Source organism: Hyperoodon ampullatus (assembly GCF_949752795.1).
Source record: "Hyperoodon ampullatus genome assembly, chromosome: 9".
NCBI classification, from domain to species: domain Eukaryota; kingdom Metazoa; phylum Chordata; class Mammalia; order Artiodactyla; family Ziphiidae; genus Hyperoodon; species Hyperoodon ampullatus.
In genome coordinates, this window is record NC_136922.1 from 52,992,656 (window position 1) to 53,010,605 (window position 17,950).

The window sequence follows — 17,950 nt, forward strand, 5'->3', positions numbered from 1 at the left end:
AGGTTCCTCAAGAGTCAAACAAAAGACTTAAAGTCAGGCGTTAATCCTTAAAAAGGTTGTTTTACTTCTACTTTTTATAGAAAGCATCCCCTTCTTTAAGGCATTTTACTTCCACCTATTGGAGAACTGTCATAATGCACTGAATTTGTTGGGACAAGGCACTTCAATACCATATGTAAACCTACAATATCCACAATGAGAATGGTACTCTCTGCATGTGGCCGGGGGGCCACTGGCTATCCCCTGTCTTCCAAAAATTTGCTGAGTTCTTTCATTCTCTTATGTATCCTTTCTCATTTTCTTTGATCTTTTTTATTCCTTTTTATAATTTTAATGTGGTATCAAGAGTATCGTGATAAATGCATGCAATCAATAAACTATCTTTAGCCAGAAATTATATATAAGTTAATTAGTTATAAATGTATTTTAATAATCATGAAATTATTTATTATAGAATAAAATTGTATTAAAATTCATTTGTAATTTTAACATCTTTATTATATCTCTTGACATCATTTGTTTTTGTAGGTTCAAAGGAAAAAATGAAACATGAAAATTATAATTGAATTGCAATCTTGTATTGGTATAAAACATATCAGCAAATAAGATGTCTGAAAAGAAGGGTACTTCAGAAGAGCTAGAGGATCTCACTAGTCAATTTAGGAAAGAATCTAGATCACGGTTACTGGAGAAATCTGGAGTTATTAAAGAAACATCAAACTCTCTAAAGGAAGCTTCTGATGGGACCGCTTCCAACCAAATTTGTAAAGCGTGTCCTAGAAAAAATACATTAGGTATATGTGATGATATATCAACATCCTCCTCTGGAAGTAAGTCTAAGAGAAGTGAAGAACAAAGGAAAACTCTTCAATTTTCTGAAACAATCGCTACATATGACAGCTTGCAGTCAAAAAATGAAATTTCACAAAGTTCATCATTATCAGTAACTAAGATGAGTGCTGAATATCAGGCTTTCGTTGACTCCCTAACTCATGAAACATTAGAAAAAATTAGTCCACAACTCTCTGAAGAAAATCAGAAAGGACTTGGCTTAGGATCAGATAACTTTACAGTTAACCTCAAAGCCAAGGGTTTACAAGAATTCCCTAAGGACATTTTAAAAATCAAGTATGTAAAATATCTCTATTTAGATGAGAATGAAATCAAAAGTTTTAAAGGGGCAGACTCCAGTGATCTGCTAGGACTTGAAATTCTATCCATGCAAGAAAATGGGTTATCATCACTTCCATCTGAAATTCAGTTACTTCATAATTTAAAGCTATTAAATGTCAGTCACAACCAAATATCACATATCCCTAAAGAAATATCACAGCTTGGGACTATCAGGCAACTGTTTTTAAATAACAATTGCATTGAGGATTTTCCTTCTGGCTTGGAAAGTCTTGGAAACTTGGAAATTTTAAATTTGGCTAAAAATAAGTTAAGACATATACCAGATACTCTGTCTAGTTTGAAAAACTTGAGGGCTCTCAATCTGGAATATAATCAGTTAACAGTATTTCCTAAAGCTCTGTGCTTCCTTCCAAAGTTAATTTTACTAAACCTTTCTGGAAACCTGATAAACAGTTTACCAAAAGAAATTAAGGAACTTAAAAATTTAGAAATACTTTTACTTGATCACAATAAACTTACCTTTTTGGCTGTGGAAATTTTTCAGTTGCTCAAAATGAAAGAACTCCAACTGACAGACAATAAATTAGAAGTTATTTCACACAAAATTGAGAATTTTAGGGAACTTAGGATTCTAATACTTGATAAAAATTTATTGAAAGACATACCAGAGAAAATTTCCCACTGCATAATGTTGGAATGCCTTATTCTTAGTGATAATAAGTTAACAGAACTTCCTAAGAACATCCATAAGCTTAAAAATTTAAGAAAGCTCCATATAAACAGAAATAATATAGTGAAAATACCTGAATATATTTCACATCTTAATAATATGTTCAGCCTAGAATTTTCAGGAAATTTAATCACAGACTTTCCTATTGAAATAAAAAACTGCAGAAAAATAACTAAAGTTGAATTGAGTTATAATAGAATAATGTATTTTCCACTAGGTTTGTGTGCTTTAGATTCTCTTTATTATTTGGGTTTTAATGGAAATTATATTTCAGAAATACCTGTAGATATATCTTTCAGTAAACAACTGCTTCATTTAGAACTTAATGAAAACAAACTCCTAATATTTTCTGAGCACTTATGTTCTCTTATTAATCTTGAATACCTTGATCTTGGTAAAAACAAAATAAGGAAAATTCAACCATCTATTTCCAATATGGTATCTCTCCGTGTTCTTATTTTATGCTGTAATAAGTTGGAAACTTTCCCCATAGAAGTGTGTACTTTAGAAAATTTGCAAGTACTTGATCTTTCAGAAAACCAAATACAGACTATTCCTTCAGAGATCTGTAACTTAAAAGGAATCCTGAAATTAAACATCTCAAGCAATCAATTTATATATTTCCCTGTGGAACTTTGCCAGCTTCAATCACTGGAAGTGCTGAATATAAGCCAGATAAATGGGAGAAAGGTAAGAGACAGATATTTAGGACTTTGTGGGGAAGGCATGACAGAAGGGGATCAGAATCTAAGCTGTAGTGTCCGTGTGTGTGTGAGTGAGTGTGTGTGTGTGTGTGTGTGTGTGTGTGTTTAATTTAGCTGGAATACTTTATTTTGTAAAGGATAGGCTTTTTTTTTAAACCTCAAATGCGGCTTACAAATAAACTTTTCAACACAAGAGTTTTATAGGAAAATATTTCATTAAAATGAAATCCCAAGTAATTAAACCTGACAATTTTATAGACTTATTTTTATTTCAGTTTAACTGTGAAAGGAGGTTTAAAGTTATGGATGTAATATAAACACATTATTGAAAATTTGGGAAATTGAGAAAAAGAAAAAAATTCCACAAGCACACCATCATAATATAACTACTGGTCATATGTTGATACAACTTACTTTCACTCTTGCTTTTTCTTATGTATATGATTCTATAAGCAATTATAAAAATACTGTACACTCAATTTTAAAGTCTTTTATTTTCATTTAACATGTAAGAATTTACCCATGACATAACATAATCGTCCCAATAATTGTTATAACCAATACGTGATTTATGTAACTAAACCTCTGTTGTTAAGCATTTAGTGATGTTGTAATTGTTTATCATCATAAATAATGCTGTGATGAATTTCTTCATAAATATAGCCTTTTTCATATTTTACTATTTCCCTAGGGAATTTCCCCTAAAGAATTGCTAGATCAATGGGTATAAGTGTTCTTATAGCATTTCATTTTACTCAATGCTGACTGAATTTTATGGAAATATTTTTTTTAAATCAAAGCATCACTGATTTATATATTAAGATCTCAGTAAATGAGTGAAAAGGACACAGCTATTATCTAGCAATCTTTAATTTGACCATCACAGTCCAATTAAAGTACCTTGATAGAGACGGGACTATTATGTAGAGCAAGATTTCCCAGAGTCTGTTCCTAAAACACTAGTCCCATGAGTTTTGAGAGGCACTGGGTTCCTCTCTTAGAGAATCACAATGGATTCAGTACATTAAAAGTTCTGAAGGGTCCTGCACTGAAGAAATCAGTTTGTCTCTATTTAGCCCACATTTCCCAAAGTTGAAAGTTAAAAAGTTGACCTTTTTAAACCTAATGCCTGCTATATAATACATATTCCAGAGAGGCTACTCCAGAAAATACTTGCTTAAGTAGATGGAATGAATAATGATACATGTTGTGTTTTAAACGTTGCTCTTGTACTAAAAGACATGTTTTAGTTCTGCAGTATAATCATCAATGAATTTCTTGGCTGATTCATAATCCTCTCACTTTCTCCTCCTGTATCTTACTGTGGAAGTCTGCAAGGTTGTGTCTTTAATTTTCTCTTTTCTATTAACTCCTTCCTAGACTTTGGCATGCACATGACTCTCAAATCTACATAACTGGAGCTAATCTCTCCAAGTGCTGTAGTCCCACAGATTCCCTGGAAATTCCCTGTTCTTCTATTCTTCTATTGTCTCAAAGTCAATATAACTTCAAAATCAAACTCATCTTTCTTTCTAATGCAACTCCTTTAAAAACTTCTCTATTTTTGTTTGTGATGCCACTTTCTTCAGACCTGCCAATCTAGAAATCATGGAACCATCACCAGTTATACCGAATCTTACACCAAAACGATTTCATTGTTTCTCTGAAAAAGCTCTTGGATCATCTCTCTCATTTTCCAATGTCACTGTCTCATCATTCCATTGTCTCATCATTTACTTCATGCCTAGACTACTCCAGGAACCTCTTGTTGTTCTCTTTGATTCAGTTTCCTTCCTTTTCTTAGGACCTGTCAAAACTATCAGACTTCATTTCACAGGACCATTCTAAGGAATCCAGATTCCTTGGATGGGTGGGTCAATGCCAAAGACACCATTCCACATCATTAAAACATCATTTCGAAGGTCACCAGATGAGAAAAATGATTTATCAGAACTCCTCTCAAAAGGAATATTCTCTATCATTGGAAAGATCACTTTGATAACCATCTTAGGGTGGAGGTAATATGCTCAAAAGATTAATTTATATAACAGCATATATTCACTAAACAGTCATCTGAAGATGAGTCAGGTTAATCACAGGGCTTTTATTTTGCTGAGTGAAGGATGCCCAACAGGAGTCTCCCTTCCATGGTAGCTCTATCATCACACAGTTCTCAGGCACTTCCTCTAATAAATGTTGAGCAAGTAATTCAAGAATATTTGTTTGAAGGAATGCCAAATTATAGACCTAGCTATCTGTCTTGATCTGACTCCTACCCCATAGGTCCGGGTTTCAAGCCTTGCCAGAGGCTGGTTCCACGTTCCCTCTCTAAATATATCTCCCTCTGCTTCCTATCACCTCTCTTTACTGGTCAGCTTCTCACTGGCCATTTTTATGCATGATACTTGTCTTGCCTGAAGTGTCCTGTAACTTCTATACAATCCTATTCATTCTTAAAAGGCCGTTTGGGTCCCACCTGCTACATGAAGTTTTCTTTTAGTTCTCTCATTTGTACTGATACACATTCACTAAACTTCTCTCTCTATATATTATTGTAAACTTTATTTTAGCACTGAATTACTTATTGATTAATGCTGATTTCTAATTGTTTCATAAGTGTGTATTTTGTTCCTTGAACTAAATTTTAATCTCCTTGAAGTTAGGGATTGTCTGTTATGCTTCTTTTATATATAGAAGAACACTGAGCACAATATCCAGTATTCACCTTGTTGTTTGATTATTTCTGAGGGGCCCATATATTCAAAACTCTTTTGTTCACTCATAGAACTTCCTTTATGTCAAAAGCCACTTGTGATGGCCTTAGTTTTTCTGACAATGTATATTTTTTCTTTGCCTTAGCAGAGTATCTTAATTCCTGTTACTTTGCAATACTTTTCATACTAGGAATTTTCATTTGAGGCTATATTGCCAAACTGTGTGTGTCCATTATAAAGAAATTTACTAAGCACTTACTCAAAATGCATCATGATTGGGAGCATGTATACAAAAAGTATAAAACATAAATCATGTCATTTAAAAATCCAAGAAGAACACACAAGGGACTAATAAAAAGTCATGTTAATAAGAGTAGAAGTAAAGAGATCAAATATGGAAGAGAATAGTTTAGAAAGACTTCAGGGTGGAGAAGAAATCAAAGCAGGGTAAGCTTTAGGGACGGAAGAAAGGGATAAGGTGGCAACGAACACTGAGTGTTGGGAGAGTGAGGAAAGTGGTTAGCAAGCCACAGTATTGAATTGGTAGCACTGGTCAGACTGGGGAAATACCTGCATGCTACACAATTTGTTGTGGGTTTTATTAAGCAAGGGAATCACAAAGACTTTGTGACATAATGAAAATATATCCTTTTTAGGACAAAAAACTCTCCTTCCATTTTATTTTAGAAAAAGTTTTAGTCATAGAAATATTTATTAAAAATATAATTGTTTAATCTTTGTTACAGTTAACAAGACTTCCGGAAGAGCTGTCTAATATGACTCAACTTAAAGGACTTGATATCTCAAATAATGCAATCAGAGAGATGCCAAGAAATATAGGGGAGCTGAGAGGTTTGGTTAGTTTAAATGCATACAACAATCAAATAAGATACCTGCCACCATCTTTTCTATCTTTAAATGCTCTCCAGCAACTAAACTTGAGTGGTGAGTGTCAAGCATAACCAATAAGCATAATAAATTAAGTTGAGTTTTGGTTTCTAGGTTGCAAATTTTGCTGACAAGACAGAATGGCAAACAGTCAACATCATGTATTAAGTGCCCATAGGAAGGAAATGGCTAGTGCAGGTACAGAAAATGAGAGTAGGGCTTCCCTGGTGGCGCAGTGGTTGAGAGTCCGCCTGCCGATGCAGGGGACACGGGTTCGTGCCCCGGTCTGGGAGGATCCCATATGCCGCGGAGCGGCTTGGCCCATGAGCCATGGCCATTGAGCCTGCGTGTCCGGAGCCTGTGCTCCGCAACGGGAGAGGCCACAACAGTGAGAGGCCCACATACCGCAAAAAAAAAAAAAAAAAAAAAAATGAGAGTAAACCATAAGGTCCAGTTCCTTCCCTAAAAGAGGTTATAATCCAGCTAGGGAACCTGCACACATTTTCATTTCTTTTCTGTCTTCTCTGCCTATACCCAGTCATTCATTATTTCTTCCCTTTGTGAACCTGACCTCATCTCTCTCTCTTCACACACCTACCTACACAACCTTAGGTCAGCATTTTCTCTATTTTCCTTCTCTGCTGGCTCCCCAATCCCACTCCTACACCCTACAATACTCTAATACCGTACACTCTTTTACAAAGTAAATCACTTCAATAACAACAACAAAAAAAGTAAATCATTCACTCTAAAAATATCAGAATTCCCAAAGCTAGACTAGTATTTTTCTTAATTTTTATTATGAAATATTTCAAACTTACAGAAAAATAATAAACACCTATGTACTTACTCAGGTATAAGGAACGCTAATATTTTGTGATATTTACTTGAGATATTTTTGATTGAAATAAAATAGAATTGAAACTTCTTTTGTACTTCTCCCCAAACTAGAAGTAACCAGTGTACTGAAATTGATGTATATCTTTTTTCTATCCATGCTTTTATACATATATATATCTATAACAAAGTAACATTATTTAGAGTTTTAAATTTTATTATATCTTATCATACTATATGGTATGTAATTTACCATTCTGTAACTTGCTTTTTCATTTGTCATATTTCTAAAGTTAATCCATGTCAATGTATACATAGACCTATTTCATTCATTTTAAATGTTGTATAATATGTATAATATTCAATTATATGGTTAAACAACAATTAATCCATTATCTTGTTGATAGACAATTAGGTTGTTTCCACTTTGTTTGCTACTATAAATATCCCTGTACATGTTCGTAGTATACATCTGCTTGAGTTTTTCGAAGTGCATATAGTATAGGTAGAATCACTGGATCAGAGGTTATGTACATCTTCAACTTTACCTGATATGAGGAAATTGATGCCCATAGTGGTTGTACCAACTAATCTCATAAACATCTGGGTTTCAAAAATTATATCTTTCAGTTGAAAGTAGCACTTGTAACCAGAGCCCTGCACCTTCTTAAATTTAAAGGATTTCTAGATTGAAAGCAAACTCATCTTTTGGATGCACTAGTGCCAGTAGTACAGTAAAACCTACAGTAAATATATCAATACGTAGATATAATGCAACTGGCATTTGTTTCCTGAATCCCCAGAACTCCTAGTAAGCTGGCTATGTAGGTAATACATCAGTTTGCAATCACTTGCAATAAGGTACAATAACTCAGCCCTGCAATTTAAGTTTTTGGTCCCACTTTTGTATTTTGGCAAAGTTTCACTGTTTTTTAGGGAGGTTATCTATTTTGTCCAAGTGTAGGACATGCTTCACTCAGCTACTATTTGTGCGTGAAAAAAACAAAGGCTGACCAGAGTCTTCTGGCTCACTGGAGAACACAACTACCAATAGAAAGCATAGTTCTCTCAAGGCTTTCTAGTACAAGAATCAAGACAAAATAGGAAGATCACAGACTTTTCTGCAAGCTTAGCCAGTTCTCTGTTAGTCCCTATCAGAATTAGAAAAGTGTATCAGTCAGGATCCAGTCAGGAGACAGAAACCACACCTTAGTTAATTACTAAGTAAAATCTTATTAACTGTTTAACTAAAAGGGTAAAGAGAGAATCCTAAGGTTATTACAAAAGTAGCAATGGCAGGAAGCAATAACCATCTTATGGCTGAGGGAATAAAGTAAAGAAGTTGGAATTATTAAAACTTAGAAGTTTGGAAGAGGGGTCACGCAGTGATGAAACCCGGAAGTCTGAGGATGAAGTACTGCTTGCCTGGTGCTTGTTCCTCTGAGCTTGGGGGTGGTGAGTGTGTGTTTGTGTAGGAGTGTGTGTGTGTGAGAGAGAGAGAAAGGAGCTAGTTCTGCAAGTGTTGGGAAAACTGCAAACTGCATTCAGCTGTTATGGGCAGGAACTGCTGCCGGTGGGGTAAAAGAGTGTTGCTGGTGTGACACTCAAGGAAAAACAGTCAAGGAGCCCACAGAGATGGGTTTGGATCTAAGAGATAATCGCTACACAACTGGCATGCCCATAGTCTCCAGCTTTCCTTGCCAGATTTGAAGTTAGAATCTGTTTCCTCCATTCATGAAACGAAGCTAACAGGAATACCCACGTCATAGATTTGGACTGAATGAGACTTTGAAAGCTGGTAGCATCTTCATTATTCAGACAAAAGACATTTATATACAGTCTTGAGAATTAGTCCCCTTTGTCACTAACGCTAGTGGATTTAGGAAGATAGATAACCACTTTGAATCTCAGTTTTTCCATCAGCAAGATAGGAAAGCTATAACTTCTGTTTGTTCATAGAATCGTGGAAATATAAGTTAAAACTTATGAAAATATTTTGATAAATGTGAGACATTATACCAGTGAAAGGGATTTACAGATTAATTCCTTGCTTTCCTCAAAGCACAGACTTTGAAGTAGGACATTATTTAGAATTCTAACTCCATCATTCACATCAGCTAGATTATCCAATTTGCTGGTATAATAATGTTCCCAGTACTCTATAATCTTTTATTTCTGTAGAATCAGTAGTAATGTTCCCATTTTCATTTCTGATTTTAGTAATTTGAGTCTTGCTTCTTTTTTCTTAGTCCATTGAGCTAAAAGGTTTGTCAATTTTGTTGATCTTTTCAAAGAACCAACTTTTGGTTTTGTTGATTCTATTGTTTTTCTATTCTCTATTTCATTTATATCTGCTCTAATCTTTATTGTTTCCTCCTTCTGATAGTTTTGGATTAATTTGCTTATCTTTTTCTAGTTCATTTAGGTGTAAAGTTATTAATGTGAGATATTTCTTCTTTTTCAGCTATAAATTTCATCCTAAGCACTGCTTCTGTTGCATCCATAATTTTTGGTTATTGTGTTTTCATTTTCATTCATCTCTTTGTATTTTATAACTTCCTTTTTGATTCCATCTTTGACACATTGGTTGCTTAAAAGTACGCTGTTTAACTTTGTAAATTTTCCAGTTTTCCTTCTATTATTTTTCATAGTTCATTCCATTGTGGTCAAAGAAGATATACTGTATGACTTTTTTCAGTCAATTTTAATTTATTGAGACTTGTCTTGTGGCTTAATATATGGTCTATCATGGAGAATGTTCTATGTGAACTTGAGAAAAATGTGTATTCTGCTGTTGGAGTGTTCTATGTATGTCTGTTAGGTTTAGTTCCTTTATAGTGTTGTTCAAGTCCCCTATTTCCTTACTGTCCTTTTGTCTAAATGTTCTATCCATTATTGAAAGTGAGGTATTATAGTCTCCATCTATTACTGTAGAACCACTTGTTGCTCCCTTCAAGTCTGTCAATATTTGTCTAATATGTTTTCGGGCTTTGCAGTTAGGTATGTATATACTTATAACTGTTATATCTTCTTAATGTAATGATCCTTTTAACAATATATACTGTCCTTTGTCCTTTATAACAGTTTTTGACTTAAAGTCTATGTTATCTGATATTAGTAAAACCACCCCACTCTTTGGTTAGTATTTGCATGGATATCTTCTTCTGTCCTTCAATACCTAGAGCCATAAAAGAAAATACTACTTTCCCAGTCTTTGCAGCTTAGCTCTATGCTGGGGCACTTCAATGCTAAGTCAGGCCACCTATGACTCTGCCTTAGCCTTCTTCTCCTGATTGTGTGAAGCCCAAAAATCCACCACAGGCGCAAACCTAGGATTCTCTCAGTTCTCTTCTGTGCATGTGTTCAGTCCTGGATACGCTTACTGTACTCCATTTCCCCCAGGATAGGCCATGGCCCTTCTGAGCCCTTATTCCCCCAGGAAACTTCCTCTTCAGCCTCCTCCTTCCTGGGTTTTTGGATCTGTTTGCTGCTTTCCCTGTCTGCTGTTCCTTGCCCCAGGTAGGCTCAGACATGTGTGTCTTTACATGTGACAACAACTCGCCACTCAGGAAGGCAGCTCCATCCTGAGTCGGGGGAGCAAAACAAAAGTCAGTCTCTGTGTCAGTCCCTCAGGGAATCAGCAGACAGGTCAAAATGCAAAGCCTCAGTATTAAAAGAACAAGGTCCATGTTGGCTTTCTGGCACCAGCAAGCTGCACCAGGAATGCAGGCTGCCCTCCCCACGGCTGTTGCTGCCATGCTGGGAAATGGAGGGTGGTATCTCCGGAGACGAGTGAAAAAGCCACAGTGCTCTCTTACCAAAATTCTCCTGCCTTTACTCTCTCTTTTTTTTTTTCTTTGCAGCACGCGGGCCTCTCACTTCTGTGGCCTCTCCCGTTGTGGAGCACAGGCTCCGGACGCGCAGGCTCAGTGGCCATGGCTCACGGGCCCAGCCGCTCCGCGGCATGTGGGATCTTCCCGGTCCGGGGCACGAACCCGCGTCCCCTGCACCGGCAGGCGGACTCTCAACCACTGCGCCACCAGGGAAGCCCCTGCCTTTTTCTTCATTGAGCAGTATCCTAGTAACTGTAAAATTCTGGATTAAATTCCAGAATTCTGAAAAAGCTGATTCTATCAGCCCTTTCCAGCTTTTGATTGTTTCAAGTGCAGGGGCTGATTTTTTGAGAGGCCTACTCTGAATTTTCTGTGGCATTCATTCTAGGTGTGTTTTTCATGTTTATTTATACTGCTTGGATTTTGCTGTTTCTGGTCTGTATATTCATGTATTTTACTACACTGGGGGACGTTAACCGTTATTCCTTCAAAATTTTTTTCTGCTTCATTTTCTCTCTCTACTCCAATTACCTTTACATATTGTCCTACAAATCCCTAAAGTGCTCTCTCTCTCCCTGTGTGTGTGTGTATGTGTGTGTGTGTGTGTGTGCTTTCAGCATCTCATATTGATCTGCCTTCAAGTTTACTGACTTGTCTATCATTTCTATTCTATTGTTAAGTCTCTCCAATTAATTTTTAATTTCAGATACTGAATTTTTCAGTGCTAGCATTTCCATTTTCCTTTTTTATAGTTTATATTTCTCCTCCAAGATTTCCTATTTTTTTCATTCATTATAAGAATATCTTTCTTTACATTCTTGAACATCATTGTATTAGCTGCTTTAAAATTCTTATATGTTAACTACAGCAATTAAGTTGGTTTTTTCTCTTGGGAGTGAGCCACATTTTCTTTTTTCTCTGTTTTGAATCCTGAACTCTATAATCAATTCTATTTCTCTCCAATGTTAATATTTGTTTTTGTTGCTATTGTTGCTTCATCAGGCACTTAAGTTGCTGGACCAAAAATACAAACTCCTTCCCTGCAAATGGCAGCTCCTTAGATCTCAGTTCAGTACTTTTAGCCATTAGCTGTTATATCAGTTTTCTATTGGTATGTGACAAGTTTCCACAAAATTTTGCTTCTTAAATTAATAAAATATTTATTTCACACAGTTTCTGAGGGTCAGGAACCCAGGATGTGTTTAGCTGACTTGTTCCATCTCAGAGTCTTGTATGAGATTGCAGCCAACTTGTTGGTTGGTGCTGCAGCCAGGCTTGATTAGGGCTGGTGGATTTGCTTCAAAGCTTATTTATGTGGCTACTGGCAGCATGCTTTAGTCCCTTGCCATATGAGCCTCTTTATGACATGGCAACTGTCTTTCCCCAGAGCTAGTGATATCAGGGAGTGAGGCAGAATATACTTAAGTCAGAAGCAGCACACACTCCAAGAAGCAATGAGCAACTCTAGTACCCAGATCTTGGTTTCTAAATACCTTTCTTCACTAAAAGGAACCAGGTTCCTTTAATTTTAGCTAAAATAATACAACCATAAATATATAAAGAGCACAAAGGCAAACTTTAGGCCAGCTCCTCTTGAAATGATTACAAATTCTTACTTTGTCAGTTATCACAGTTTTACTTTTTATGTCAGGTTTATGTTAGATTAAGGTGTTTTTTTTTTTAAAGATCAAAAAAAATTTTTTTAAGATTTTTTTTTGATGTGGACCATTTTAAAAGTCTTTATTGAATTTGTTACAATATTGCTTCTGTTTTTATGTTTTGGTTTTTTGGCCACGAGTCATGTGGGATCTTAGCTCCCTAATCAGGGATCAAACCTGCACCCCCTGCATTGGAAGGTAAAGTCTTAATCACTGGACTGCCAGGGAAGTCCCACAGATTAAGGTGGTTTTGAAAAAAATTATGTTTAGGGAAGTTGGAGCTTAATCTTCACTCCTTGAGGGTGGACCAGACTTCGTAACTCAGTTCTAAAGAATAGAGTATGGAAAGGAGAAAATCAAAACATTACATTGGAGAAACCTGGAAGACACTATTTTAGCCAAGGGATAACGTTTAACATGCTAGTGATGTCTTGTGGATGTCAGGTATCTCTGGTGTGATGAGAGCACTTCGCCTCTGTGGTATTCTTTCCAAAAACCCATAACCCCAGTCTATTCATGAAAAAATATACCAGATAAACTCATATTAAGGAATATTCTACAAAATACCTAACTTGTACTACTCAAAACCATCAAGATCGTGAAAAACAAGGACAGGCTGAGGAACTGTCACAGACAAGAAGACATAACTGTATGCAGTGTGCTATCCTGGAATGGATACTGGAACAGAAAAAGGATGTTGATGGAAAACATAATGAAATTCAAAAATGTCCAAAGCTTATTTAATGTGCCAATGTTAAAGTTTCTTTGATTTAAAAATGTAATACAATAATGTGAGATGACAACATCAGGGAAAACTAAAACAAGATGAAGAGTATACAGGAACTCTATACAATTTCTGCAACTTTTCTGTAAATCTGAAATTATTGCAAACAAAGTTTATTTAAAAAATTACCATCTCACTTACTCTGTTATGTCCTTTCCTGCATTATAAGAGGAAAGCCACCTTCTTATTTTGTCATTCTCTATGAGAAAAAGGAATCATTGCTCTGTTTCTATACTTTCTCCTTTTCATTCCTAGCAAGCGGACAACAGTAAGAACTTATGTTTTGCCAGCATTGTGAGGCTCCTCTGATACTGTCGGTGAGACACAGTAGATGCCCTTTACAAAGTTGTTATTTGTCTCTATAGTTTTCTTTTACAGAAGGATATAATTCAATTATAATTTTTTTCTACTAGGAAATAATCTGACAGCTCTGCCTAGTGGTATCTACAAGCTTTTTTCACTGAAGGAGATAAATTTTGATGATAACCCTTTGCTGAGACCTCCAACGGAAATCTGTAAAGGAAAACAATTGTATACTATTGCACGCTATCTACAGAGGGCAGATGAGAGAGATGGTAGGTGATGAGTGATTGGCTAGCTTACAAGTCATTTTCTGGCATCTATAAATTAACAAATAGTTTGCTTTAATCAGAGGCTTTCAATCTGGCAGAGACTTTCAAATATTTATCATCTACCCTTTTCTGAAGGCTAGGAGTTTATTTTGGTAATTTTGATTATTTAATCTGGGTCTACACAACTTGAACCATTGAAAACAGGTAAATTTAAGTCACAGGTGAGCTGCTTCCCACCTACTGGCCTCAATGTACTTCAAGAGATTTTTCATCATGGTTGTGGCCAAACTCAGAGAATCTACATACAGATTTTTTCATCAGTTCTGATCACCATATGTAGTTGTTCTAAAAGTTGTATTTTTCCTTGAAGGAAGTTCATAGATCCTTTACATTGATGCCAGTCAGTTCTTGGCTCATTATGATCACCTGTCTGTAATCCTTGGGCAGTCTTCATTCCTTCTGTTCTTAAGAGCTCCTTTGGTTGTTCCTGATTACTTCAGAGAGTGGGTCCATTTTCTTTAAATGACCTTTCACCGGACCAGATGGAGACTGGTTTCTCCAAGCCTTTGGGATGGAAGTTTCAACATCCAGTTCTTTCCCTGGGTTTGGGTTCCCAACAACTAACCTTTTTTCTGGGACTCTAACTTTGCCGCTCATTGTCAATTCTCAGAGTAGATTCAGATTTTGGTCCTCCAATTTAATGCCGTATTTAAGTATTAAATCAATTTAATGATCCAGATTTGGGGAAAGAGAATATATACAACTATCAGGACCCTGTCTATGTAATCAGGAGGCTTATATCATCATAATCTTATAATCTATTGAGATGGTCACTAAAAATGTACAGTCCTCTGTAAGCCACAATATGTATGGCTACCATACAGAAGCTTTTGCAAGATGTGGGCCTCACGGATGGAAGGAACCTAAGCAATAAAAAGTCACTGTAGGTGTTTTCTCTAACTTGCTAGGCAAGTTGGTTCTGCTAATTATCATAAAAAAGGGGATATTTAATGGTAACTTTATTTTTATAAAACAAAGCTTTTAGAGGTTTCCAAGGATCTATAAAGTATTCCTGTTAGGTAACAGTACTTGAGAGAAGGGCTGTAAAGTTACATGATTGAACTTCCTTGTTAAAATTCTGTTACTCAAGTTCCTGAGGAAGGAAGATTCATGTGGTTCTAGCCTCTTTGGGGAAAGTTCAACGGGCAATGACAACATATGAAAGTCAGCAAAAACAAGAGAATCCAAGCCATTTATCTCCTTTCTTTATTCCCACGGGGCCTTCATACTGCAGGCTTGGCACCGAGAGAAATTGGAAAGGAAGTCATCATAGGAGATGTTAATTCTGCAATTACAAAGAACATGGGGTCTCTTCCTTAACATTTCACTTAGGAGATTGGATTTTCAATTATATCATTAGCATACAATCTAGCCTGAGGGATTAATGGTATGGATAAAAATTTAAAAACAGAAAGCATAGAACAGATTTGAGATGATTAAAGAGGGGTGGCAGATGACTGGTTCTTGAAAATTCTCAAATTATCTTGGTTAACAAAAAGTGGATCTAAAAAAAAATGGATCTAGTTCAAATTACCTAGAAACTTTTTTATAAACTAAAAATACTCTACTTATATCTAAGCCAACATTCATTAAATAAGTGATGTGAATATAAAGTAAGCATATATATATACCATATTTATAGTAGATTTGAACTTGGCTTCTCAGGATGGTACCCAAAGGAGCATATTAAAAAGTCAGAATTGAAGGAAGGAGCTAAATTCATTTCAAATACTGAAAGAATTAAAGGGTTTGATGATCACCTTGAAGTTGCTTATAATAGCCTTTTAAATAGACATTTTATGTTAAATAGACATTTTATATTATTTATGTTTAGGGTTATTCAGATTTTAGAAGAAATGGAATAAATGGTTCAAATTTCAGTTTGTGTGTTAGAGCTGCATTTTAGTTTTCAATCTTATTTGATATGTACATCTTATAGCAGCACAGAAGTAAAAAACCTAGCTATAATATTAACTCAGAATAGAGTATGTTTTTCAAAAGAGATGACCTAAATTTTCTTTTATGTTCAAATGTAGAGAAAATCTTAGCAAAGATCTTCAAGATAGTTGCCAACAATATTACTGAAACAAATTTTCAATTTTTGTGTCAAAAACTAAACCTGGCAATCACAGAAACTGATAAGTCTACAATGAGGTATGCATGAATGACAACATGTAGTATAAGCTTATTCTCATGCTCTGATTTATATCATATTGATATTACATGGTTTTGAAACATTCATATTAACAAGAACTCTAATTTGCTGTAAAAGACTGATTTAGTTTATTATATATTTGAGATCCATATGGGTATAGTAGTTTTAAGCAAGTACTCTGAGGACAGACTGCTTGGCTTTAAATCCCAAATAGTTTTGTGATCCTGGATAAGTCCCCTAACTTACCTGTGCCTCAGTTTCTTTACTGGTAAAATGGATAGACTTATCTAAGAGAGCTGTCATGAGATCAAGTTATGAAGCATGTAGCATTGTAGCAGTAATGTACTGGTTTATAGTAAATAGTCCACAATTATTTTGAGGTCTTGAGTAAATCTTAGAATCAAATGTTAATTGAATTGTTGATTTTCTTCAAGGAAACAAGGGATGGCATGGGACTAACATTCACTTACTATGTATGTGCCAAACTCTGTGCTAAATTTTTATATAGACTATCTTCACCAATTAATTTAATCCTCACTTCACTCTGGTAAACTAGGTTGAAAATCTAGATATATAATACTGATGTAGTTTAAAACAATGTTCTTAATTGATAATTAAAATAATTATTATTTCAAATTTTTCAGCACTGTTTCATTAAGTGAGAGAGTCCACCGAACACTTGATAAGTGGAAAACGGAAAATAACAACTTGTCAGTAACCACTGCTGCTCTAAGAGACCAACTAACTCGGGCACTAACTATGATAGGAGCATATGAAATTATGGACAAAATAACAGCTTTAAAACTTTTTACATGTGCAATTAAATTCTGAACAGCATATCCAGAATAAGAACTGAGAACTTATGATGCACTTATATAATTGAGACTGGATACAAGAGAATTGCACGTCATGTTTCTTTTCATGTATTCCTAAGAGATGATGACAATTTATGGCTACCACTCTAGTGTCATCATAATAAAATATTACAGACACCATTTTATGTATTTATTCTGTTGCCTCTCTACCCTTCCTTCAGAGATACAGATGTAAAGAAGCTGTTCTTAAGCTAATATAAATCCTTAGGCACTGTTATCCCTACTGGAAAAAGTTTAAAAATAGAGAAGGATTGGAGACATAGGCATTATACTTGTGAACCAATATTTCATGTTGCACTTCCAAAACAACAAAGACAATAAAATATATGGTGCTTAAATCCAACCTGCAAGATTAAGTCCTTTGTTTAATTTGGTCTCACATCACAAAGTTTCTGTATCTTTTAAGTAGAAAGTTGTCTTATAAAGTTAACAAAAACTGCACTATGTCTAGAATATTCTTAAATCACTTGGAAACCCAATACACTAGTTTAAGTGAGCGAAAAGTGAAGAATCCAGAAGTATCATTAGTTTCACACGTGGCTGGTGTGATGGTTAATGTTCTCAGCTGGCGGCAAGGTACTTCCATAGAACATTGAAATGGGAAGGATCTTGGAAACTATCATTTTACAAATAAGAAAATTAAGACCTAGAATAACTAAGTGATATAAACCAGGTTCTCTACCCTTTGTTCAGAGATACAGATATAAAGATCAGAAAATTTTCTAGGGGAAACTTTGGTCTGAAGAGAGAAAGAGAGAGAGAGAGAGAGAAAGCTGGATAACATCAGAACAATGAAAGCACTTTCATTGTGCCCAGTTCTTATCGTCTCTTGCCATATTGCTACAACAGCCTTTTAAACAGATGTCCTATCCTACAGACTCACCCAAACCATACTGTATTTTGCTGCCAGATTTATCTTTTAAAAACACAGATCTAACCATATCAACCTCCTGATCAAAATTTAAAATTATTTCTTTTATAGCCTAGATCACTCCATTCTTTCCCT

The 17,950-nt window shown here is 35.3% G+C and overlaps 1 protein-coding gene across 1 annotated transcript; it reads left to right on the forward strand.

Annotated features, from left to right (window-relative positions):
- Positions 1-607: 607 nt before the first annotated feature.
- LRRD1 (leucine rich repeats and death domain containing 1) lies at positions 608-16,900 on the forward strand (the record flags this gene model as incomplete). Its single annotated transcript, XM_079711535.1, has 5 exons — positions 608-2,554; positions 6,029-6,227; positions 13,696-13,857; positions 15,951-16,068; positions 16,714-16,900. 5 exons carry the CDS (start codon positions 608-610, stop codon positions 16,898-16,900), a joined length of 2,613 nt encoding a protein of 870 aa, XP_079567661.1.
- Positions 16,901-17,950: the final 1,050 nt, after the last annotated feature.